At 33.7% G+C, this 27,311-nt stretch overlaps 2 protein-coding genes across 2 annotated transcripts in view; one reads left to right on the top strand and one right to left on the bottom strand.

Moving 5' to 3' along the window:
* Nucleotides 1-12,231, top strand: part of LOC142345516 (transmembrane emp24 domain-containing protein 1-like) — a 76,314-nt gene extending 64,083 nt beyond the window's left edge. Inside the window, exon 5 of the mRNA XM_075397588.1 lies at nucleotides 11,925-12,231. Coding sequence (XP_075253703.1) covers nucleotides 11,925-12,138 — 214 coding nt within the window. The 3' untranslated portion in view covers nucleotides 12,139-12,231. The remainder of the gene's footprint in view (nucleotides 1-11,924) is intronic.
* A 4,381-nt stretch (nucleotides 12,232-16,612) lies between these two features.
* Nucleotides 16,613-27,311, bottom strand: part of LOC142345514 (uncharacterized) — a 14,414-nt gene continuing 3,715 nt past the window's right edge. The window contains exons 2-4 of the mRNA XM_075397587.1: nucleotides 25,671-25,835; nucleotides 22,569-22,716; nucleotides 16,613-17,052 (exon numbers count right to left, since the gene is read on the bottom strand). Of these exons, the coding sequence (XP_075253702.1) occupies nucleotides 16,909-17,052; nucleotides 22,569-22,716; nucleotides 25,671-25,810 (432 nt within the window). The 5' untranslated portion in view covers nucleotides 25,811-25,835 and the 3' untranslated portion in view covers nucleotides 16,613-16,908. The remainder of the gene's footprint in view (nucleotides 17,053-22,568; nucleotides 22,717-25,670; nucleotides 25,836-27,311) is intronic.

Raw genomic sequence — 27,311 nt, 5'->3', positions numbered from 1 at the left:
TTCAGGAAACTCATAAGAGAACGGACAAGTATTCACTACTTGCTTTTATTGAAAATTTCGTTCTGATTGAGCCTTGGAGCGAAACTTGTTTGTCATCTACTAACAGAAAACGTTAGCAGCGAATTTCTTATCGTTCGTCAAAATGAACCATGTCAATACTATGCCAAATCAAAATTATTGTACAAATTACTTGATATAAATTGGACGACTTGGAACCAGTTACTATAAAAACTAGAAGCAATTATAGCCATGAAAATCAAAAAAGCACGCCAATAGATGAATTTGAATTTTAATTGTCCTGCTTCTTTCTTTGCTTTATTTACTCATTATCCATTTATCTCAGCTTTTGCTGCAACACAGTAGAGTAAATGTATATACGCCCTCTTGATCAGAGACAAGAGAATACTCAAGCAAACTAATAAAAGTGTTTTTAGCCGAAAATTTTATGCAAGAACTTTTGCAGAGCAGACTGAACTTCTCAGACGCACCATATAGGTTTTTTTTTGAAAAAAAATCAAGTGGTCTGGTTGAATGTTTGTTTCAACCGGTGATTTGCAAGAGAGCCGAAGTGAGAAGAGCCGATTGAAAGAGCTGAAAATTTATTTTAATTATTAGTCGTTAATTTAAGATAAATTTTGCGGCCAATTAAATTGGCTTCTCAAATGAGACTACCAAATTTTCCACCAATAATAACCGAGTGTTTGAGAGATTAAAATTTTGTATCTTCTAGTATAAGACACTGAAATCAAATTAATAAATAATTATCTTGAAATAATCGCGCCATGGTCATGCCTCAGCGGCTCTTGGGACTTGATACGAAACTATGATAACCAAACATGAGACCAATTAGCCTCCATCAGGTACTTTTCTTAGTAATCAACTAACAAATTATTGTAATTAACTGCAACTTTTTGATTTTGGCTCTTTTTAAATCAAAACAGGGTGCGGCGGTTTCTAACGTCAGCTCTTCATAACGTCGGTTCTCTTGCACGTATCCGTTCAGAACGCAAAATTTTCAGAACGATAATCTACGGTTTGGGGATCCTACTGTACAACAAATTGCCGACTTTCTAATCCTATAAGCAGGCCGAAGACTGTTTCCTGTTCCACTGACGTGGATACTGTTGAATCAACAAACAGTAGTTTAAAGGAGTGGTTTTGCAACTACAAAATTTTGGATAATAAGCATACATAACGAAGTTTAATAATGCACAGCATTTCAAAATAACAGGTTATAAATGTAAGCAAATCATTACCTGAAACCAAAGTTTAGATCATAAGCTTTAATCGACAAGAATTTTTCAGTTCTAGTTGTTATTGTTGCATGAACAACTCACAATCTCATTCTTTTTGGAAAATTTCCACTGTGAAGGACACATCCTCGAACAACACGAAAACAGCTTTTCTTTTGTAGAGGCTTGTTAGACGATGGCTCAGTGCTAAGTTTCTGGAAGTTTTCTTCAAATTTTGAGTTTTCTTCAAGAAGACTTAGGAATTGTTCTAAAATGGAAGATATCACAGTCTTTCTGTCATCATCGGATGTGCAAGATGTAGTGTGATCAATTTCGAGCTTGATTCTGCTTGATTCGAGCTTTTTGCACAGATTTTCCAAATCTTCTAAAGCAGCGAAATATTTTTCATGGCTCCTGAAGAGGGGCATACTTTGGAAATCGTAACTGCGCAAAATCCTCTTGATGTCGATGGGAAGAAATCCTATGTCAGAAGTCAAAGGATTAGCTATATGATAAGAAGTTACTTCAGTTTCCGAGGAGGTTGAGTTGTTGATAAAGTCTTCTTCTTCCGTTATATTAGGTAATGTAGTAACAAATTCATAAAATTTTTTGGGTATGAGGCGATGGTCGAAGGTAGTCCAGCTTGAAATTGCATTGTCCTTCTTTTGTTGTATAAAGGCAATATTGTTTTCATATCGAGTTTGATAGACAATTGTTCGCTGAAAAGAGCCCTCAAATTGCGATAGGATATGGTACATTATGAGTGATAAACCGGCAGTTGAGTTTGGGTTTTGGCATACACTAACTGAATGGAATACAAGTCAAGAATGAAAACGTTAGTGTTATTTTGAGAAACAAACATTCAGTTAAAAATCCGTTGGCTGGAATATTAGCATTCCTTTTTTTAGCCAAAATAGTTTCCAATGAACGCCTATAACATTTCGAGGAGGCCTCGGTTGTCAAATCTGTTAGACTAATTCTTATTCCTTTTCAGTCGTAAAGTGAATTGAATTTTCTCTTAAGTACCTCGGGCGTTGACATTTCAATGTTTTGATTAGCTTGCTACGCATAAAGCAGAAGACTTGCGTTATGCGTCTGAGAAGTTCAGTCTTCTCTGCAAAAATTCTTGCATAAAATTTTCGGCTAAAAACATTTTTAGTGTTCTCTTGTCTCTGATCAAGAAGGCGTATATACATTTACTCTACTGTGTTGCAGCAAAAGCTGAGATAAATAGAGAATGAGTACATAGGCTTGCAATTGTTTATTAAGGAATACATTTCGACCCACAGTGTGCTCCAGTTAAGCAATATAACGTTAACCCAAATAAAGCAAAGGAATAAGCAGGATAATTCAAATTCATTCGAATTCACCTATTGGCCTGGTTGTTTGATTTTCATGGTTATAATTGCTTCTAGTTTATATGGTAACTGGTTCCAAGTCGTCCATTTAATATCAAGTTATTTGTACAATAATTTTGATTTGGCATAGTATTGACATGGGTTATTTTGACGAACGATATGAAATTCGCTGCTAACGTTTTCTGTTAGTAGATAACAAACAAGTTTTGCTCCAAGGCTGAATCTGAACCATAGACGTAAGTATGCATTAGTGTTTTCTGTATACATGTGCAATAACTTGTGTTTGTCTTGGAACATTTGCTTTTCAGAGAATTCACTCAGTAGCTTTTAAAGCTATGTATCAATTTGAAGTATTTCAGTATGTTACTTAAGTAATTCATAAAATTTTGAAAATCTAAGTATTCATTAACGGAGACGCAAAACTTCGTTATTCCATAAAGCTATGGTATCAAGAATAGTAAGCATTTAACGTATCAGAACGAAATTTCCAATAAATGCAAGTAGTGAAGACTTGTCCGTTCTCTCATGAGTTTCCTTAGGGCAAACTATTGAGGTCTTAAAAGTACAAATTTGTTAAAGTAGTAATGAAAAATCAGCTTGTACATAAAGAGTTTCTTTGACAATGATATCTTATAGAACTTTGTTTTGCATAATCTAAATTTTTTTTATGTTAGCTAGGCATTGTTTTATCTTAAGTTTTTCAAATAAAAAACAAAGTTGACGTGAAAAACGTTTCTTTTCTTACCATTGTTAATTTTGCAGTTCCGTTAGAGGTTTTCTTTCTTGAACGCCAGAAGAAAACGTTTTCAAACTACCTGTGAGACCACTGATTCGTTTTCATACCGAAATTTGCAGATCAAAAAATCTTTATTGAAGGTTAAAGTTTTGCTATATGATTACTCGTGAAAAAAACTTTTTCATGTACATAAAGATTCTCCCATTGATTGTTATTGAGGATACAAATTTTAATGAAGATTAAAATCATATTAAACTACAATGCTTTTTATTGAGAATAGGGGCAATTAGCAGAACACGCAGTAGTAAAATGCCACCTGGATTTTTTTCTAAGAGACGGTTTTACATATTTCTCACATTGTTTAAGCTCTGAGAAAATTGAAACACTGCATTAAAAAACCTGGAAATCTTATTAGCCTAATTGCCTCTTTGATCAAGATTTGTCTTTTGACAGTTGTTTTTTTGTCTCTGACTCAGTTGAAAGAACTCAAATCGATTCTTCATAGTTTCCATAACAAGCAAACGTTTGAAAACGTAGAAACTCTTTGGGAAAGATACCATCAAAATGAAGTACACAAAGCCAAGAATACTTATTAACACATAGAAAAGTCAAACACTAATTTCCCAAAAATTTTGAATACTTTAAACTTTGAAATTGATGCTCTATGAATAGCCGGGTTTTAACAAACGGAGACTTGCAAATCGGCCAAATGTTGAATTATATTCGTCAGTTTGACGATGGTATCAAAGCGCATAATCTGATTTCTACTTTGTTTTAACGGTTTTTTATGGTAGCAAAAAATGAAATTTAGTTAAGTTAACTGTTACTTAATGTGGTCATGACTTAAAAGTAACTCCATATAAGTTATTTTGCAATATTTAAAGTTCATTAGCCGAACGTTCTTCAGAGAAAATTAATCATTTAAAAAGTTACACTGACCGTGCTTTTCCAGAATTACCTGTAAAAATATGTCAACACTGCTGATTTTGGAAAATAATGCGTTTTTTCTGTACTCCTCTATAGAAAAATGCAAAATTATACTCTTCAGGAATGCCCGTGGAACTCGTGCAGTAAAGATTGCATGATAGACCATGTGAATATAGTCTATATAATATAGTAAACTATATCAAAAAAGCTTAGTAAAACCAGACACAAGAAATTCGCTGCTAACGTTTTCTGTTAGTAGATAACAAACAAGTTTTGCTCCAAGGCTCAATCTGAACCATAGACGTAAGTATGCATTAGTGTTTTCTGTATACATGTGCAATAACTTGTGTTTGTCTTGGAACATTTGCTTTTCAGAGAATTCACTCAGTAGCTTTTAAAGCTATGTATCAATTTGAAGTATTTCAGTATGTTACTTAAGTAATTCATAAAATTTTAAAACCTAAGTATTCATTAACGGAGACGCAAAACTTCGTTATTCCATAAAGCTATGGTATCAAGAATAGTAAGCATTTAACGTATCAGAACGAAATTTCCAATAAATGCACGTAGTGAATACTTGTCCGTTCTCTCATGAGTTTCCTTAAGGCAAACTATTGAGGTCTTAAAAGTACAAATTTGTTAAAGTAGTAATGAAAAGTCAGCTTGTACATAAAGAGCTTGTTTGACAATGATATCTTATAGAACTTTGTTTTGCATAATCTAAATCTTTTTTATGTTAGCTAGGCATTGTTTTATCTTAAGTTTTTCAAATAAAAAACACAGTTGACTTGAAAAACGTTTCTTTTCTTACCTTTGTTAATTTTGCAGTTCCGTTAGAGGTTTTCCTTCTTGAGCGCCAGAAGGAAACCTTTTCAAACTACCTGTGAGACCACTGATTCGTTTTCATACCGAAATTTGCAGATCAAAAAAGCTTTATTGAAGATTAAAGTTTTGCTATATGATTACTCGTGAAAAAAAGTTTTTCATGTACATAAAGATTCTAGCATTTATTGTTATAGAGGATACAATTTTAATGAAGATAAAAATCATGTTAAACTACAATGGTTTTTATTGAGAATAGGGACAATTAGCGGGACACGCAGTAGTAAAATTCCACCTGGAACTTTTTTCTAAGAGACAGTTTTACATATTTCTCTCATTGTTTAAGATCTGAGAAAATTGAAATACTGCATTAAAAAACCTGGAAATCTTATTAGCTTTATTGCCTCTTTAATCAAGATTTGTCTTTTGACTGTTGTTTTTTTGTCTCTGACTCAGTTGAAAGAACTCAAATCGATTCTTCATAGGTTCCATAACAAGCAAACGTTTGAAAACGTAGAAACTCTTTGGGAAAGATACCATCAAAATGAAGTATACAAAGCCAAGAATACTTATTAACACATAGAAAAGTCAAACACTAATTTCCCAAAAATTTTGAATACTTTAAACTTTGAACTTGATGCTCTATGAATAGCCGGGTTTTAACAAACGGAGACTTGCAAATCGGCCAAATGTTGAATTATATTCGTCAGTTTGACGATGGTATCAAAGCGCATAATCTGATTTCTACTTTGTTTTAACGGTTTTTTATGGTAGCAAAAAATGAAATTTAGTTAAGTTAACTGTTTCTTAATGTGGTCATGACTTAAAAATAACTCCATATAAGTTATTTTGCAATATTTAAAGTTCATTAGCCGAACGTTCTTCAGAGAAAAGTAATCATTTAAAAAGTTACACTGACCGTGCTTTTCCAGAATTACCTGTAAAAATATGTCAACACTGCTGATTTTGGAAAATAATGCGTTTTTTCTGTACTCTTATAGAAAAAAGCAAAATTATACTCTTCAGGAATGCTCGTGGAACTCGTGCAGTAAAGATTGCATGATAGACCATGTGAATATAGTCTATATAATATAGTAAACTATATCAAAAAAGCTTAGTAAAACCAGACACAAGAAATTCGCTGCTAACGTTTTCTGTTAGTAGATAACAAACAAGTTTTGCTCCAAGGCTCAATCTGAACCATAGACGTAAGTATGCATTAGTGTTTTCTGTATAGATGTGCAATAACTTGTGTTTGTCTTGGAACATTTGCTTTTCAGAGAATTCACTCAGTAGCTTTTAAAGCTATGTATCAATTTGAAGTATTTCAGTATGTTACTTAAGTAATTCATAAAATTTTGAAAATCTAAGTATTCATTAACGGAGACGCAAAACTTCGTTATTCCATAAAGCTATGGTATCAAGAATAGTAAGCATTTAACGTATCAGAACGAAATTTCCAATAAATGCAAGTAGTGAAGACTTGTCCGTTCTCTCATGAGTTTCCTTAGGGCAAACTATTGAGGTCTTAAAAGTACAAATTTGTTAAAGTAGTAATGAAAAATCAGCTTGTACATAAAGAGTTTCTTTGACAATGATATCTTATAGAACTTTGTTTTGCATAATCTAAATTTTTTTTATGTTAGCTAGGCATTGTTTTATCTTAAGTTTTTCAAATAAAAAACACAGTTGACGTGAAAAACGTTTCTTTTCTTACCTTTGTTAATTTTGCAGTTCCGTTAGAGGTTTTCCTTCTTGAGCGCCAGAAGGAAACCTTTTCAAATTACCTGTGAGACCACTGATTCGTTTTCATACCGAAATTTGCAGATCAAAAAAGCTTTATTGAAGATTAAAGTTTTGCTATATGATTACTCGTGAAAAAAACTTTTTCATGTACATAAAGATTCTAGCATTTATTGTTATAGAGGATACAAATTTTAATGAAGATAAAAATCATGTTAAACTAAAATGGTTTTTATTGAGAATAGGGGCAATTAGCAAGACACGCAGTAGTAAAATTCCACCTGGAGCTTTTTTCTAAGAGACAGTTTTACATATTTCTCTCATTGTTTAAGCTCTGAGAAAATTAAAATACTGCATTAAAAAACCTGGAAATCTTATTAGCCTTATTGCCTCTTTAATCAAGATTTGTCTTTTGACAGTTGTTTTTTTTTGTCTTTGACTCAGTTGAATGAACTCAAATCGACTCTTCATAGGTTCCATAACAAACAAACGTTTGAAAACGTAGAAACTCTTTCGGAAAGATACCATCAAAATGAAGTACACAAAGCCAAGATTACTTATTAACACATAGAAAAATCAAACACTAATTTCCCCAAAATTTTGAATACTTTAAACTTTGAACTTGATGCTCTATGAATAGCCGGGTTTTAACAAACGGAGACTTTTCCAAATCGGCCAAATGTTGAATTATATTTGTCAGTTTGACGATGGTATCAAAGCGCATAATCTGATTTCTACTTTGTTTTAACGGTTTTTTATGGTAGCAAAAATGAAATTTAGTTAAGTTAACTGTTTCTTAATGTGGTCATGACTTAAAAATAACTCCATATAAGTTTTTTTGCAATATTTTAAGTTCATTAGCCGAACGTTCTTCAGAGAAAATTAATCATTTAAAAAGTTGCACTGACCGTGCTTTTCCAGATTCACTGGTAAAAATATGTCAACACTGCTGATTTCGGAAAATCATGCGTTTTTTTATACTTGCTTATCCAAAGCCATGCCGTCTCCGATTGTTTTGTACACTAAAAAAGTCATGTTTCAAATTCAGCGGAAAGTACTTCTCTGGGGCCATTTCGTGTCCTTTGAGTGAAAGCAGACGTTGAAAACAAACAAAATTTTTTTTCCACCTAAACCCTTAAATTTAAAGTTTTTGTCTGAGTTCTCAAACCCAACAAGACTCTTTCACTCAATTTTGCTGAGAAACGTTTCATGGCCTTGAATTTATTCTAAATTTTCTTCAGATAAACAATGATTAAATGAAAGTCAATAAAATTAGGAAGAAATTAATATAACAAAAAGTGCAAAATCATGCAGCGCTAAACTGTTTTTGAGTAGCAAGTTCACAATTACATTCTTACCGTCTTAGCTGGGAACACATCATTAGACGAAGCTAAGGTTCATTATGAAACTCAATTAATACATTGTCATTTTGACAAGCTGTCCCAGCAGTTTTCAGCTTATACAAAATGTTCAAACGTAAGGACTCAGAAAGAAAAAGTTGTGTAGTACGTGATGACTAAAATAAAAAGCGACTTTGAATCATCATATGAAAAAACTTTATACAGTAAAACCTCAGTTGTCTGGATAATGCAGGTACGTTGTAAAGTATTTGATTCCATCTAGGGATACACTATCGACTTTTTTTGAAGCAAACATTTGTCTATGAGGTTGATATTATAAATAGACATAGTGCAGCGCCATTGTGAAGCAATCAATGTTTACGCTATGCAATCCTCCAAATAAGAATTTTTTAAAAAATTTTAATTTTCATATCTTTCAATTAATTGCAAATGGAATCAGACGTCATACACTGGATAAACAAAAAAACTCAGCTTTTGAACAACAAACTTAAAACTGATTCGTCATAAGTAACAAAAGTACACAAAAGTTACACTTCAAAAAAGAACATGCTATAAAACTTGTTTGAAGTTCTAAAAATTAGAATTGTTCGCTAAACAATGAAAACCCTACATTATTTTTTTATTAATTAAATACCACATTATATATCGTACTATGGATTATTAAATTGTTATTTCAGCATAACATTAAGTTGAAAAATGCTGAGTTAATGTATGCAACAAAGCTTTAAGAGTTTTTCATATCTTTGAAAAACCTTCAAACACTTGATGATTTGTTGAAAATATTGGCGGGCAAAGTCTGTCGTTCTGCGTCAGTCAGGACACGTTACCTTAAAATAGATAACAGATTCTGTTGTTTATGTTAAACGGGTGTCTAGACATAAGAATTGTTTTCGTCTTTTTTGGAAAAACAAAAACACATTGTTATAGATAGTTAGTAAAAAACGTAATATTTGAAGGTAATAAGAAGTAGTTTGTAGTGGTAGGTTTTAGTGTAACTTAGAAACAATAAGTAGTTAGAGTAGTGAGTAGTAGTATCTAGTAGTAGTTGTAGGTAGTACTGGTAGGTAGAAGTAGTAGGTACTAATTTTAGATAGTAGTTGCAGGTTGTAGTAGCAGGTAGCAGTAGTGTTGTGTTCAATTCAGAAATGTTCGCCAGACTTAGCCCAATTATATGTTCTATAGACTCTGCTCTTTTTAATTTCAAATTCCTTTGGATGTACTTCTTTCGGATGCTGTATCAAATATCGTTGCGGTCATGTTATTTTAAAACGTCGACAGAACAATAAGTAATTTAAAATATTAACACAGGGTTACTGAATGCACAGTAAATTTATTTCAAGAAAAAGCAATAATGGACTTTTGATTTTTGTTGGCTTGAGGTGCGCTGGTAATTTACTTCCAGTTTTCAATAGTTGAGTATAATAAGTAAGTTGGAACCATTTACCTAAGAAGCGATTCGCTTTTGTTTAAGATTTCAGTCCCAGCACGCATCATCCATTAGTGTTATTCCCAATACGCCAACAAGACTTATACACTACTGAAGCTGTTTCTAGCAACCCCCACAGATACAGAGGTTGTGTTCCTTCTTTCCTAATTGATCAAGTTGCTAATTAACTTTTGAAAATTTAGCTATTTTTAAAGTTCCACTGGAAACTACTCTTCTTGTACATCATTACACATTTTGTCTGATTCAAACTCTTGATGAATTCTTGTAATTCTACTTTATTTAACTAAAAAAATTCAGCTGCTCCTGCATATAGTTTTCCCTTCAATTTTTTCGGTTTTTTACAGAATTTAATTTTTCTTCTTAGCTCAATCTATTGTTTATCTCTCAACAATTTATCTCAAATACATTTTTCCTGTAAATAATTTTGCTCGTTGTTAAAAGGGTAGCTGAGTAAGAGTAGAGAAGTCTCTTTTCAAAAGCCTTGCTCAGATCACCAAAAGTAGTTTTTGTCTCCGATTGCCACATTTTCCATTGTCTTGCGAAGGATTAAAAGACAAAAGCATAAATTTAAATTTTTCCTGTAAATAATTTTTCTCATTGTTAAAAGGGTAGCTGAGTAAGAGTAGAGAAATCTGTTTTCAAAAACCATGCTCAGAACACCAAAAGTAGTTTTTGTCTCCGATTGCCACATTTTTCCATTGTCTTGCGTAGGATTAAAAGACAAAAGCATAAATTTAAATTTTTTCCTGTAAATAATCTTGAAAGTTTTTAATATGATAACGGGATAGGCGTAGACAATTCTGTATTAAAAAAACGTGCTCAGAACATCAAAAATTTGTTGTTGTCTCCTGTTGTGAAATTTTGCTTGCCATTGTTTACAGGACAAAAACATGAGTTTAACAACGCTGAAGGTCAAAATCTGTTTGTAAGACATAAAATTATTGGATCGTGGAGACAAATAACAACCTTCTTCTAAACAATCAAATTGCCGCCCTCCAAGGACTTCTCTCTCACTCTCGTCAGACTTGCATGCATATAAATACATAAATACATAAACACGTTCAGACATATATACATACATTCCACCGTATGCGCATAGAAAAACATACACACATACAACCACAAGTTCTTGACATATATACACACATTTACATTATCTACACGCAAACATACATTCCAGCTTATACTCATACAAATATAATACTAAACTTAAGCACATTTATATTTACTTATAAACAATTATACTGCAGATGCTTTCCACATCATACTGCACATTTTGCAAAAGTATTTTCAACAAAAACGGCTTCTGAGTGCTCTTGACTTATTTCAGACCATTTCAGAACCTGAGTTTGTCCCACCCTACTTGGTTGAAAAAAATGAAGTCAACAAAAAATCACTTTTATAGCGCAAAATCCATTTCAGACCATTTTAGGACTCCGGAAAATTTTCCCAAAAATTTAATTTTTTTTAATTTTTCAACCCCCCTAGTGCACAGAAAAGGTGAAGTCAACAAAAAATGACTTTTGAGTGCTCTTTCATAGTGCAAAATCCATTTCAGACCATTTTAGAAAATCGAAAAACTTTGAAATATTTTCGAAAAAAAAATTTTTTTGTTTTTTTCGAACCCCATACTGCATAGGTGAAAAAAAGTGAAGTCAACAAAAAATCACTTTTGAGTGCTCTTTCATAGCGCAAAATCCATTTCAGACCACATTAGGACTTCAAAAACTTTCAAATTTTGCAAAAAATTTGAATATTTTGAAATTTTTTCCAAGTTTGAGGCCTTATAGGAAAATTTTTAGTTCTATAGAAAAAGAGTTTTTACCGTCAAGCAAATTAGGAACTGCTCTGGGTTGCCTTAACGCTAGCACACCAGCGACCGTTAGCTGCCAAATGACTGGAGGGAGGGGGTCCGGACTTTCCCCCCCCCCCCCCCCCTGCAAAGAACTTTACCACCGAAAAACTGATTTTCTCTCAGTGAAATCAAGTTTTTTGTTTAAGTTTCACCAGTCAACGTAACTCAAGAAACGTCTCTCAGACTGGTGAAACTTAAACAAAAAACTTGATTTCACTGAGAGAAAATCAGTTTTTCGGTGGTAAAGTTCTTGGCGGGGGGGGGGGGGGTGTCCGGACCCCCCCCCCCCCCCCTACAGTCATATGGCAGATAAGCATACTACTGATGTCTTGATTTATTGTCCAGTCCTCACTCCAAATACAGATAATCAATAACGCACTAAAAATGATAGGAGACACGGTACGGAAAGCTAATTTTCGTTGTTTAATGAATTGAATGTTTAGATACATGATGGATGCAACACACACTTTAGTAGACAGGACCTCAATCCTCTCCTCAATTCTGATGGTAATATCAACAGTCGGACAGATATACCTTATAAGGGCCATGTTCAAAACACCTCAGCGCTCTTCCTCCTCTTCCTTCAAGTCAACTTATTCTGGTGGAGGATTTCCGGACGGCTTCCCAAATATGTTCTCAAATGGATTGGGAAGATAGTCAATGTGTTTGTAAACATTGTAGGGGTGCTAGGAAAATTGTCCGACAGGGAAAAATGAGAAATTTAGCAGACGGTTTTGTCATAATTGATCATAAAAGTCTCATTGGTCCATAAATCAGTAGTTCGGTTGTGATAGTTTCATATCAAGTCCCACGGGCAGCTGAGGCATGGCCATGGCCCGCGAGGCATGGCCAGATGCGGTTAAATACCGTCCGGCCACGGATAAACCTTCGTTACACTAGTTGATGACAAAACTGCGGTATATTTGTGTCCACTTACGAACTAGTGTTTTAATTGGCCAATCACAGCTTTAGAATAAGTTTTATTGCTCATTTTACTTAAATTGTCGGTTAAATTTCTCAATTTTTGGTTGTCGGCTAAACGCCCTGTCGGCCAATACGGCGGCCACCCCTTGTAGGTGATGACCACTAAATTGACGAGTAAATTGTGTTAAATAGTAAATTGTGATTTCATGCAAATCGCTGACAAGGTTTTCAGGTGTTTTTGCGAATCTTTGAGCGGACTCGTAACAGTAAAATTAAGCATGTTGATTATAAGAGGACAGCGGAGCATAGGGGCTTGTAAATTGCGTTAATTAATGTTATCACACGGTTATTGTCGCCATCGAGAAACTGTAAGGGTGATAATGTTTTTAAATTAACTTTCGTTGCGATTGCAACGGTTGCATACCTTCTGCCCCTGCGAAGTGGGTTAGACCATTTTTTCCGCGAGACTTCATATTGCAAAAGAGGCGAAGAAAAGGAATTGGGAAAAAGTAGTCTAATCAGAAAGCCCACTGGTCGTTTTTCACCGACTGGTTCAGATTGTCGAAGGATTCACTGATCGCTAACAAGTTATTTTTTATCGATTATCAGTTGAATTGTTGTTTTCGCAATGAGAGATGATTAAAAAATAGACTGATTTAGCAACGACGCTTTAAGATGAGCACACGCTTCAATGCGTTCCAAATAACTGATTCTTGTGTGATGTAAAAATAAAACGATATCACAGGTGATTAGACTTCGGTATCCTAACGTGTTGGAACTAGTTTAAATAAATCTCGGCGTAGTTCGTTGCTGCCCTTAGAAAATGTCTGACAGTTTAAGTTAACGTGAAGGGAAAAAAAGCTTTCTAGATTAAGCGTTTCATCAAATTCATGAATCAAATTCATGTTCTGAGATCATAAATATCATTCAAAATTCGCGATAAGTACAAAGGTATACTAAAAAGTATAATACATACTGTCAATGAGAAGTTAGTTCAGCTCTTCAATTGATCTGAAAATCTTTGCAATGTACAAAAAGTTGTTTCCATTTGCTATGGAGTAAATTGTAAAAGCTGCAGTCAAATAAACCCTAAATTTGTGCTTGTTTATATATATATTTCACTGTGTTTCAGTTTGCTTCATTTTCTCAGCTAGAGGGTGTGCCAAAATGGTAATGATGTTTCTGGTGTTTATTATTTACTTGTAATTGATTTTAATAACTGGTGCCTTAACTATTTTTGGTATTCTTCACGCTCAGAGAGCTGCTATGTCAAATCATTTGTCCAATTTGATATTTTTGGATTCAATTTACATTTTTCATAACTTGTTTGTTTGAAAGTTAGCCAAATATTAGCTTTTTAATTGGAATTCTAGACTCAAAGTGGCGTTTAGTTCAGAAATTGAGTGAACGGTCAAAGTTCAAAAATATGTTGCTTAAATGTTGGTGATCAAGGCAAGCAAGCTGAATTTTAAAAATGACGTCAAGTAAGCCGAAAAATTTTGGAATACCGGTTCTTTAAGTTGCCCTTGGCGGGCCGGTGGGCTTCGCCGCGATAACCGGCCCGCGGCTTCCGAATTACATCCCACAGCAGATGAGAGGCATGGCCATGGACAGCGCTCCGCTGAGGCCCGTACCCGCTAGATGTCTAAAAATTGACGCATTTTTGTTTCTTTGGTGCATTGGAATACATAATACATTATATACTCTGCGCAGTTTTGATTGTAACGGTTAACAATGTATGATTTCTGATAGATTACATAACTATTACATAACATTCTTTTATGTCGGCTTAATTTAACTTCGGCCTACCTTTCATTCACCGCCTTTCATTCAACAAATAGCTAGTATTAGTTTTTTTACTTTTGAATTTTTCCACATATGCCACCATGGAAACGGCTGTGCTTGTTGAGTAAATTATTTTGAGGTGACATAGCACGTATGCGAATGGGGTGCAACTAATATATGGGCGTGGAGCAAACAGAAATTAGCCTTTGTTTCAAAATGGCCGCCAGACTGAATTGAATTCCTCGTCCTTTGTTACAATCAAATCATTTCTTAACAACTGCTTTATTGGGTGTTATTTCCCAGCGGGTATAGGATAACCCAGAACTTGAGAAGGATTTTGGATTACAGGTAAAGAGAAAGATGACTCGTAAGATGTTCCACCATACGTCTCAATGTTGTCTGTTGACAGTTGTTTCTATCAATGCATTTTTTTGCTGCCTTTGAGTTCAATTTTCGAGTAAAGAAACTGAACATTTTAGAACCATCAATTTCTTTTTACCGAAATGCAAACTATGCGCGTTTTAATTATTTCGCGGAAGCAGTTGAAAATGAACACGGCTCATCAATCCGATAAAAAAAGATCCGAGGGAAAGGAACTTCAAAACTTTTGGCTGACAAAGGGATAAACTTCCAAGTTATCTTGCTTGAGATGCAAATAATTGCAGGTGAACTTAATCCTCGTATGATATCGCCAGTTTTAGCTTGGAGGAGTAGCCTAATCGAGGACACTAAACTCGGATCTTTTCGGTTTGTGCCCCCCCCCCAAGCTTAGTGGGTGCAAATTATGCACGTGCCGTGACACGGTCTTTGTAGCTTCGGTGGAGGGGGGGGGGTGTGGCACGGAAAGATCACTAAGTTCGGATCTTTTCCGTTTCTGTCCCCCCAGCTTAGTGGGCGCATATTATTTGCACCCCCCAGACGCACGTGCCATATTTTCACATAGTGATTTACTATGTAATGGCACGTGCTCTGTAACTGGGGGGAGCATAACGTACTGGGGGGGGGGGGGGGGGGGGCACAAACGGAAAAGATCCCTAAGTTCTTTTTCAATAAAATCGAAATTTCTTATTTGCAATGTTAAAGCACCAAACTAATTGCCTTCTTAAATTTGCACTTTCAGAATGCAAATCGTGAGAAGTAAATAGCTTTCGAGTCTTCAGTCTGTTTCTTTCGCTGTAAAGTAAATGCGCAGGAAATTACTTGTTACTTTGTCTACTTCGGGTTAGTTAATTTAGCAGAAAAGCTCTCAGCCACTTACACAGAAACGATTGTGGAGCTGCTCTGTTCTTACACTCGTTGACAAAAGTAAACGCACACAATGCAATTTATTTGTTAAACTGTCAGCTTTGAAGTCAACTTTAGTCAAAAGAATATTGGTGGTTTCTTTTTATTTTTATATCAATCGACGCATATTCATCAGAAGTTAAGTAGATATTAATACAGGAAAACGGACCGCCTACATATAGAAAAAATGCCGATAGAAGTTGAGTGGTTTCGTGTAAGCAGCAGTGAGTTCCACGTGAAATCTGTTCAACCAGATCATGTCTCCCTCAGTTCAAGCAAAAATTGCACAGTGAAGTCAACAACTTAATGATCAAGCTGAACAGATTTTGCGTGGAACTCACTGCTGCTTACAGAAAACTGTTTAACTTCTATCGGCATTTTTTCTATATGTAGGTGGTCAGTTTTCCTGAATTAATATCTACTAAACTTCTGATGAATATGCGTCGATTGATATAAAAATCAAAAGAAACCACCAATATAATTTCGACTAAAATCGACTTTAAAAACAGACAGTTTACCAATTAAAATTGCATTTAGTGCAGTTTCTTTTACCAACGAGTGTATAAATTTAGCTTGCTGTTGCGATTCTTAATGTGCCTTCCTGGCAGAAACAAAGGTAAATCAATTTGAAATTATTTTAATATCCAACTCAAACAATCGTTGCAGAAAAAGTAACAGGATCAAGGCAAGTCCAGCGAGGGAATTTTGCGAGTTCCTCAAAGAAATCGAACAAAATTTTTTGACCAAAAGAAAAATGCGAATTCGGGCAAGCGATCACTGATGTTTTGGGGCGTAATACAACCAGTTCGGTGGAAATTGTTGGTTTTTCAAACAAGCTAATGTTAAATTATAGAAAACCGCAATTAAAATACCTTATTTTTCATTTAAATAAGGATCTTGCGAATAGATGAAACTTTATCAGCTATTTCTTAAAAGTAAGGAGCGGAAGGTGCTAGAATGGTCAACAAATAGTTCCGCTCTGAACCCAATCAAAAATTTATTGGCAATTTCGAAACAACTATTACGAAAATATACAGTTCCTGAAAATTTAGAACAACAAGTGTCGGAAATATTATACAGTTGTTGTTAAAAACTTGTGTGAAAACTATGCAAACTGTCTACTAGACGTTAAAAAGGCTAAAAATAAAATTATTCCTCAAGAGAGAACAGATTTGAGTAGAAAAATTGTATAATATGATGATTGTGGCGTTTTAAATTTTTTTTAGTTGTCGGTTACTTTTTGGCACCATAGTTTGTGATTTGAAATATTATGAGAGGGATATGGAGCGACTAATGAATAATAATGTGGTAGTCACACTTAACTTATTGAGGGAACAGTTCAGCTACAATTAAATTAATTTAATGGAAGCTGGATTACTTCGGATCTTTTTCTAATCTTGTTTTTTTTGTCTCTGAACAAGAAATGAGGGTGTTTTAAACATTATCGGCCACATATTTGGACTGATTTTTGGCTTTCTCTGCTTCTTTGCTCGGATCAAATCCGTCCAGTCCTCTCTTCATAATCTCAATGGTCCTTTCCCATTCGAATTCCCCTTTCACACCTGCCTCGTGGCTTCCCTAAAAACATTGGAAATCGTTAATAGTCAGTAAGTTATAAAATATGATTTCACGTTTAATTTGATAAGAGTGTTCAAATGGTTCAACAAAATTGACATTTTGATAAGTTCTTTTAGGGTTATTCCCAAGGTTGAGGTTAGTGCCATAAACATTAGTAGTATAAAAAAAATAAAAAAAAAACAAGAGTTGACAAAAAAAATATTGACGTGAAAACTTGTATTGAGAAGTTCATTCAACATCTGTTTTATAATCAATAAACAAATTTGATTGCTTAATAACTGCTGCAACTTGAAAACAGCTGTAACACTAAAAGACCACAAAAACCAATTTGGCAAAATTCGTTTATAAAAGTTATATTGTGGGCAGAGGATTTTGCCTAAAAGTAACGCGTAAAAGAGAGTAAAGAGGAAAACTGTTAAAAAGAGTGAGTAAAAAGAGCAACTGTTTGCTTATTTGTTTTCGAGGATCTAATAAACCGGGATAATTTAGATGAACAATTTGCAATTTCATAAAAAAAAATAAAAAAGTTGAATACCAAGAGAATTTGACCTAATCATGCGCGTGTGAATCTGCTGCGCAAGATGTTAAAAAAGTTTCATTGTAAGCATTCTTTCTGCTTTAAGCTGATGGTAGTCTAAAAAGCATGTTGGTAGTTTAAAGATCTTGGCAAAGATAGTTCTGGATGTCAGTCGGGCTAACTGTGACGTCATTAGTTATTTATAATCTTCATCGAGAGGTTTCGAGGCCCTCCTTTCACCTCTCTAAGATTCGGAACTTTCGGAACTTCTAGAAAACGTCTTGGAACCTTTTCAATTTTCGGAGGACTCAAGAACTGTTTTTCACTTGGTTTTCACTTGTTTCTAACTTCGAAAACGGCGTTGCACTTTTTCTAATTTTCATCATTGTGCAAGAATATTGCAAAAATTTTTCAAATTTTTAAATGCAGGTTTGAATTTTCAGAGTTTTAGAGCGATAGAAAATGGTCTAATATTTTGCCAGTAGTCATGTTGTGCGGGACTCTTGCAAGTTATGAAGACGTTTTTCCAGATAAAAAGTATCCTGTAAGATTTTAATTAGTCTTACTAAGGAAGGTCAGAAATCCGCGGTCCAATAATGTTCTCGTCCCGTGAAAACTTTTGATATTATTTTGTTTTTCGATATTTTGGTTTTTAGTTTTGAGTTAAAGCAATTTCTGTGCAACTTGAAATATTCAATTTATTTTTATCATAGATATTTGAGCTGCGGAAAGTTCAGAAAATTCAGAAAAATATAACTATCCAAAAGAAAAGTCAAATTTTCACTGCTTCATTCTGTTCAAACACACTAGGAAGAATGAGATATTAGAGAAAAAAGATGTTCTTTGGCAACTGGCCCAACCGCGTTATTTTAACAAGTTTGTCTTCACTTTTTAGTTTTTTTTAAATCAGTAATTTTTTGCTACGAGAGTAATGAAAATTTGGAGTGGTATTTTTAGAAAGTCGATTTGAATTTCGTTGTTTTTGGTCCACTTTTTTATTTGGCGCTAATTTTTCGTTCTGGGACGTTTTGCAGCTTTAGGGTTCCATTTTTCCAAATTTTTCCCATTTAAAAATATTTTTGGCGAAGACTATTTCAGTTAGAGAGATCAATGAAATTTTTTAAGTAATCAATAACGAAAAAGTTAAATTTTCATAATTTTGTTTATTGCCGAACAACTAATTGGAATTTAGCTATTTTCATCTTTTTTGACACTTTTTCAAGCTCATTTAAGGGCGAATATCGTGAACAATGTCGAAGACACGAAACAAACTTTTTCTTAAAATTCTTTCCTATCCCTCTGTTAGTTCAAGCATCTATTGAAGTTGAAAAATTAATCAGAATTACAGTTACAGTGAGTAAGTTGCCTGTCTGGCATTCATTACCTTAAGCAATCAATAACACAAATTGAATTTAGTGAAGGGGTTATTATTTAGGCGTTACATCTTTTTTAGACTTATCTACCATGACATATATTTGTTTTGGACAAAATTGTCAGTAAAGAAAATTTTCCCCTGTTGATTGTATTCTGCCCAATTTTACACTTGGTTGATGATTACCTCTTGATTCGTTCATTCTTCGGAGCAGACTAAATTTTATCATGCGTTCAGAAAACAGATTTCGAGGTTATATAAACGATATTTTGGTTTTCCTCAGATAGAGAGCAAATGCAATGTTAAAATTTTTGCGATTTTCAATCTGTTAAGAGCTGAAAACATTAATTAGACTGGTCTCATTTCTTCAATTGCCTTATATTGATTGGTAATTTTTTTTCTAAAAAAGTATTTTAAAATTTGTATCATTTTATTTTTGTATCCGTTAATTTGGAATCACCATTATTTTTAATATAATGAGCAATTACATATTGACATTCGTTTTCTTTTTGTCCTGGTTTACGGAGTTTGGGCGACTCAATTCATTTTTCAGCCAATTTTTAATCAATAGTTTGTTACTAATGAGCTGTCGAGATTCAGAGATTCAGATTTTTCGTCATTTCCATTTCCCTTTCTCACTCTGAAACTTTCACTGATAGTGTCAGCTGTACCAGAAATTAATAATCTTTCTCTTGAAAAATTAATTCGTCAGAAAGAGACTAATAAGGCTTTTAATTAAGTAGGCATATAAACTAAGAGAAAACTACTTTGAAACGATAATTGACATCAAGTTTTTTTATGAAAAACAAAAAAGTTGTTGATCATTTGGTCCCAAAAAAACAAGATAAAAAATTTAACTTTCAACCATTTTTAACCATTTTCTACTTTTTAAACCAATTTTAAAAAATGAATGTCAATTATTTCTCGGTAATTTTTTGTCAATTTTTGGCTCATTTTATTTATAATAGACGTTGTTTTCACCAACTCGGCATAAATTTGAGGACCAAAACTTCGGAATATAAGAGGTAACTGTTTTCCAAAACAAACGAAAAACAACATCAGACTGAAACTTCAAAAGAGTTTTTTCAGTTAAACGGAAAACATTGTCATTTGTTAGAAATGAAACTTTCCATTAGAGCCTTTAATTTTAATGGTGATATGAGGTATAGCCCCCACCCAAATTGCCTTAAAAACCCAAACGTTTCTTTGAAATTCTGAGGGGGGGGGGGGTTGTAACTTTTGGAAGGAACCTTAGAGATTAATGTATTTTTAATGTTCGTTGTGTTTGTCTTTATTGAGTTTAGAATTATTTTTGAAATTTTTCATCAGTAAAACAATTACATTTAGATTGAATAACAAGTTCTCCCCAATTCTGAATAAAACAACTTATATATGATTACTTGTCTTTTTTCAAGTTTGCCGCCAACATCTGAAGCGAGTTTCTTTAGTTTGGTTTTTATGAGCACCAGAAAAATTTGTGCCTCCGTCCTAACTCGTTATTTGCCATAAGATCGAATATATTTTTGATCATTTTGCACTTCTTGTGTGACTCTAAATACTTGAAGTTATGAAATTTCTCGAATAACTTTAGAAAACTCGAGGAATAATTGTGTTACGGTATTTGAGAGAAATCAATGTTGCTATTTCGATTAAAAAGAAACCGTCTGATTTGTATAGGTTGATAAACCAGTCAAAAACAACAGATGGAGAATAAATATTTCCCAGAAGCGTTGAATTTTCTGCGGCCTGCTCAATTTGTTTGCCGCTTAGTTTTTGTGAATCCAGATGTTTAAAACAAAGAGTGGAAAGAAAAAATAAAAATAAGATTTAACAAAACTCTTTACAAAAAAAATTCAATTCAACAGGCCTTTTTTGTTGCTATGTCATTCGCTTCATAACTTTTTAAAAACCCGAAATTTTATGGCACAATGAATAATTAATCTTAAAAGCTTAATCTGTGTTTTGCCGTCGTATAAAAAAATGTCAATACCGTAATTGGTTAATTCTTTTCCAAAAGCTTGTCTATAAATTTTTTCCTTCTTTTGTTCTGCCGGGGACAATTTTTTCCATTCGATGCAAATACTTTTTTCGTTTCCCAGTTTTCATGGAATGAATTTTCGTTTTTTCAGTTTTCATGGAATGAATTTGAAATCGTCTCTAGTGGGTGGTAAGCGTGCTGTTTTTTTTTGGGGGGGGGAGGAGGATAGAAAGTTTTTAAGAGCCTCTAACTATCAAATAACCTTTGTTTTGTTTCTGAAAAACGTTTTCTGTTTTTTCAACTAAAAACTGAGCGAGGATTACGCGTGAGAGAGGTTGAAACAACATATGCGTATCCATATTGCCGAGTTTGCTTGTTTAAAATAATCTATTTTTTTTTATAACTGATGACGCTAACCAAAATGCCAGTCTTATCAGTATACAGAAAAATTTTTGCGGACTGGTCAGAATTGACAAAACATTAACCTTGTATACTGATTGGCTGATTGATGCAAAACGCAATCAACAAATTTTGCATGTTTTAAAATAGAACATGAACGTTAACATTATAATGCTTAGAAAGCGCGTTGCGTCGAAAAAAAATTTTTGGGCGTAAAATCTGGGCGCAGAGTGGGATGAGAAAATAATAGGAATCAGAGCCGAATGCTTAATTTTGATTGGGCAATTAATCCGATTGGTTCAAAATAAAGTTCGATAAATAAAAGAAATGGCAAAATAATTAGTTTTCGGTGCTTGATTATCTATGTTGTGCGGCAGGGTTGCGCTCAACTTGGCCTTTCCGTGGCCTCAACACCCACTGACGGAGGAAAGGGGAGGTTGCGACCACAGATAGAACTTCTATTTTCTAATTTGTTTTTTTTTTGCAAAAATTGTCTTCTAAAGTAATGAGTTTAAGGTCAGAAATTGTGAGCACGGGAAAGATTCGGCTCTAAATCTTAATTTATGGCATTCTGCTCTGCACACATTGGGATCTCTTGGCGTCCTCTGCCGCTGAGGCATGACTTGGATTGCGAACCATGACCACACGCGGTAAGCTATATCATTTAGAATTTGTTTATATTGTATTTTGGTGACTGAAACTTGAATTAACAGTTAACTTGGTTACCATGACAGCAGATCAACAATTTAGTGAATCAATTTTCATCAGTCCATTTCCTCTTTCCACACATGAGAACTATGTCTCTATTCTCCCCACTTTGGTAAGGTATTTACTTGTATTTACTTGTATTACTTGTATCTAGGTTAGTTGAACGCACAAGGTTACAGTGTAATAATAATAATAATAATAATAATAACAAATTATTTTCTGTAGTCAACAATATCACGAGTTAATCAGCCATTTACACAACATAAAGGTTTGACTACAGAGAGACCACTATTGGGCCAAAGAGCCGTTCTCAAGTGTCTCTGAGGATTAGATAAAGTTACAGCATTATACTTAAAATACGCTTGAAAGTATTGAAAAAACAGTTTGAAGATTAAAAATAAAAAGTGGCAAAACCTACAAACAAGAATTTGGAATTTTAATTAACACTTTAATTACTTTTGCTATAATTTCATGATTTCTTAAAACTTATGACAAAAAGTTTTGGATGAGTTTCACATTTCTCGATCAGGAAGTCACCATACCTGATAAATAGTACAGCAGGGGCAGCAATAGGAGGCCAAACAGTCGAAGAAGAAATTTCCATCCACTCCTTTTTCCTTCCTCACTATCCCTCTCCAACAGGGCAACACACAGTACCCCACAATTGGGATGTTCGCTATCACCAGACATCTGAACAATGAACATCAGAGTTGAGTTTATTTCCCTATCTTAGCCAGAGATCTTGCACGTGCCAAATTTTGGGTCGGGCCAAAGTCTTTGTAATAAAATTTTGGGTCCAGCTAAAGTCTTTTGCGAAAAATCTGAGTAGAGCTAAAGTCCAGAATGTCTACTCGGATCATAGTCTCAAAGAAACTCAGTACTGAATCATGAACTTTCAATTGTGGATTTTTACTGTGGCCATATTCTGATCATGTCACTTTTAACACTGTCAAGAGAAAAAATCAGAGAAAAAAATGGGTTGCTGAATTCTCTCTGGCCAGTTACAAAACTAATTCCTACAAAACTACAAAAACCTTATGCCCAGTCGAAAATTTCATCAAGAAAAAATTCTTGGCATAAACTTTGACAGAATTAAGAAAATTCTAGTTAAAAAAACGATAGAAATCAATAATGAATTTTTAAAAAAAGTCGCTAAAACAAAACAATAAGTAAATCATCATCATCATCATCATCATCATCATCATCATCATCATCATCATCATCATCATCATCATCATCATCATCATCATCATCATCATCATCATCATCATCATCATCATCATCATCATCATCATCATCATCATCATCATCATCATCATCATCATCATCATCATCATCATCATCATCATCATCATCATCATCATCATCATCATCATCATCATCATCATCATCATCATCATCATCATCATCATCATCATCATCATCATCATCATCATCATCATCATCATCATCATCATCATCATCATCATCATCATCATCATCATCATCATCATCATCATCATCATCATCATCATCATCATCATCATCATCATCATCATCATCATCATCATCATCATCATCATCATCATCATCATCATCATCATCATCATCATCATCATCATCATCATCATCATCATCATCATCATCATCATCATCATCATCATCATCATCATCATCATCATCATCATCATCATCATCATCATCATCATCATCATCATCATCATCATCATCATCATCATCATCATCATCATCATCATCATCATCATCATCATCATCATCATCATCATCATCATCATCATCATCATCATCATCATCATCATCATCATCATCATCATCATCATCATCATCATCATCATCATCATCATCATCATCATCATCATCATCATCATCATCATCATCATCATCATCATCATCATCATCATCATCATCATAATCATCATCATCATATCATCATCATAATCATCATCATCATATCATCATCATGACTAACTATTATCAAATTATAATTAATCTGTACTATTTGTACTGTTGCTATTATCACTTCAATTTTCTCAAATAGTTTGAACCACATATTGACCTTCAAAAAGCTATAATGGGAAAGTGCCAAAACGACAACCAGTATTAATTATGCGCCTGGAGGAATTTACGAAGAGTAGCATTAGACTCAACAAGCGAGAACCCTTGAATCTATAAAAGAAGGAAAGAAAACATATAAGAACTGTGCTATAATCAGAGACAGACATAAATGTTTTAAATGATGAATTATTGTAGGAAACACTTGAAGTAATTGGGGTCAATGAGATGAAATGAGCAAAAAATGCATACAGGTTGGACAAATCGACCCTTTACAGATCAAACAAAAACCCTTTAGTTGGTACCATATATAAACTGACTTGCAAGATAAGCGTCAGAGTTCGACTATAGGTATAACCTTGTTTAGTTGACATAGTGTGACTGCTTGATAAATCACCGCATATATCCTGTTTTCTATTAGAGAAGTTTTTCACCGCAATTATTCATTCAAATTCTAAACTATTGCTATAAAATCAGATGACATAGTTGGTGAAAGAACTAACTACAAATAAAAAAGAATACTCAATTTCCTGAAATGTTGTTAATGATAATAACAGTTAGAGGCAGTATAAGAACTATGCTTTGTAATCGATATAAAACACTGTCAAGATCTTATCAAGGTGTTTCAAGAAACTTTTGCTATCATGGTACTGGCAAAAGGTTTCAAGTTCTGCAAGAGTTTTCAAGATCTTATATGACATGCATTACGACGCAGAGATATACCCAAATCGTCACGGGCAGACATGCCCGATGCGTGTATCTCGTGTTCGTATTTGCTATGTTAAAACATTGAAAGTAGAACAATATTGCGGAAAATAGCTACTTTAGCAGAAACCGGTAAAATGGAAGGGAATATCGTATCCCGTGTTCGCAAGTGTCCTAATCTTAGCCGCGAAATACAAGTACAAACTTTATAATCTATTTTTTGCACGGGTTGTATCACGCATCTGCTCCATTTATGTATCATTTTTTCGCACGCAATGTAGCTCGATTTCGCATATAATCCGCAATTAAGCCTAACTTAATTACTACTTATTTAATTAAGCCTAACTTATTACTACTAGTAGAACTTTATTACTACTTTATTACTACTTTTAGTACTTTATTACTACTTATTACTAACTTATTAATACTATTTATTACTACTTATTTAAATTGGCCATTCCCACAATGATATACAAAGCCTTTGATGTGCGAGAGATTTTTCGGAAAAAAATCTGTTTTTGTGGTTGCATGTATTTGAAGCAATCTAAAGCTTTGAAAGCTTCAATTAAATCTTTATTAAAGTGCTTATTGCATGCTCAAAATGCGCGCGAATAATAGATACCTAAATTGAGCGGGAACGTGCTACAAGATTTGTTGTCTACTTTTCACACCGAATGTTCTTTTATTTCGCAAAATTGACGGAACCCCTTTTGCGAAAAGTAAGATGCAAAGGATGTCTCCTAATTTCGTTCATTGTATGTATCTAATTTTCGAGCCAATTTTAATAAGGTGGAAATTTTGGGGTATACCTCTGCGTCTTAATGTGGCAAGGTGTATCAAATTTCGTTTCACGGGGTGAGAATTTTTTTTGGATTCATGTGACTAACCTGAACCCATCTCCCTGACTCATGACCTTCTCAAGTGCAATGCCAAAAGGGGCGAAGGGGCAGCAGTAGGTGAGGAGACACAGTTTCCAGTCATCCAGACAGTGCTTAGGGTTCAACAATCCATACGACCATTTGCCCATTGCTCCTTTATTCTATCTAATTAACCTAAAAGCAGTCATAATTATTAATCTTTACAATAAAAGCTATCCCAGCAAAAATCATCATTTTTTGTTGGAATTTTTAGATTTTGTATTTAATGAACTAGTGACGAACTCAATTTCTGACAACTGAAACATTAGAATACAGACGAGACCCGACGACGAATTGGTTAAGACTTAAGTAAATTCTGAATTCAGACAAAATTCAGCTGAGATTTAATTCAGCAATGCGCCTTTTAGGTAATATTTGTTGACAAATTTGCTACAAGTTAACATACCTTCTTAATATTTTAACTTATTTTAACTTATAATGTAATATATTTGTTTCATTTTTGAAAAAATGTTCTTTTTGGTATTCTCTTCATTATGCAGTTGTCCTCAAGAAAACTCAAAATCAGATGACGATTGTCACAAAAAATTAAAAGAAGATAGCAGTACAAGTTATGAATTACATTCTAGAGAATTAAATAGAAAAAACATAGCAGGACAAGTCCTGACGTACAATTTAAAGAATTTTCATTGACTAAGCAAAAAACTAGACCTAGAACGGACTATGAATGGATTGGGAAAAAATCGAAAAAACAGTAAAAATCAAAGTGAAATTGCCGCATGTGAACAAAAAACCACTAGCGAGAAAGCGAATTTTTGTTCAAACACAGTTTTCTCACTCTACTTTAAATTTAGAGCAAAAAAAATTGACGCTGCAAAACTACTCGCTTTTTTGCTCCACTTCCTCTTTCGACCAAAATCACTACTCCAATTGTAATCATGAAAATTTGTGAACAGTCTTTAAAAAAAACATAGCCGGAAGAATTCCGGAAACGACTCGAAGAATTGAAAATCCAATTAAACGCCATCCAAATACTCATCAAACAAAACGTGCCTTCAATAATTTATGATTATCTTGAAACAAAAACATGAAACAAAAAAAGTAAAGACAATATAATCAAATCTGTTCAAATATGATAAAAAATCTGATCAAGTTTTGTTGTAAATTGAGATCCCGAAAAAACTATCTCTGTAAAATGATTTCATCAAAACAACTAGTACATACTTAAACCACTTATGTGAATTTTGAAAAAAATACTTTAGGCTAAATTATGAAAAGAAACCTCTTAAAAACAACTTTCACTGAAAAACTGGAAAAAGTTATCAATTTTTTTTTAAAATTTCAAAAGCATATAAATCCAAAGAAAAATTCTCATTAGCCAAAAGGGTATCCAGTTGCTCGCAAAACAATAGGCAAGTCCTAATAGGCTAAGAAACTTAGCTAAAAACAGACAAAAAAAAGAAAAACGGCAAAAAACTAAGAAAAATAGTTCCAATTTTTGCCATTTATTTGTTATATTTTTCAACAAAAAGATGATTTTTACCCACAAAATTGTAACCAATTGTTACCATAAATATGCTCAATTAGAAGTCATTTCTTCAATACCCATTTGAGCCAGTAAAACAAAATAATCGTCAAAAAACTGCAAAAATT

Source organism: Convolutriloba macropyga, chromosome 9, assembly GCF_964194025.1.
Source record: "Convolutriloba macropyga chromosome 9, txConMacr16.3, whole genome shotgun sequence".
In the NCBI taxonomy this organism is placed as follows: Eukaryota; Metazoa; Xenacoelomorpha; order Acoela; family Convolutidae; genus Convolutriloba; species Convolutriloba macropyga.
This window is presented reverse-complemented; position numbering and strand designations above follow the sequence as displayed.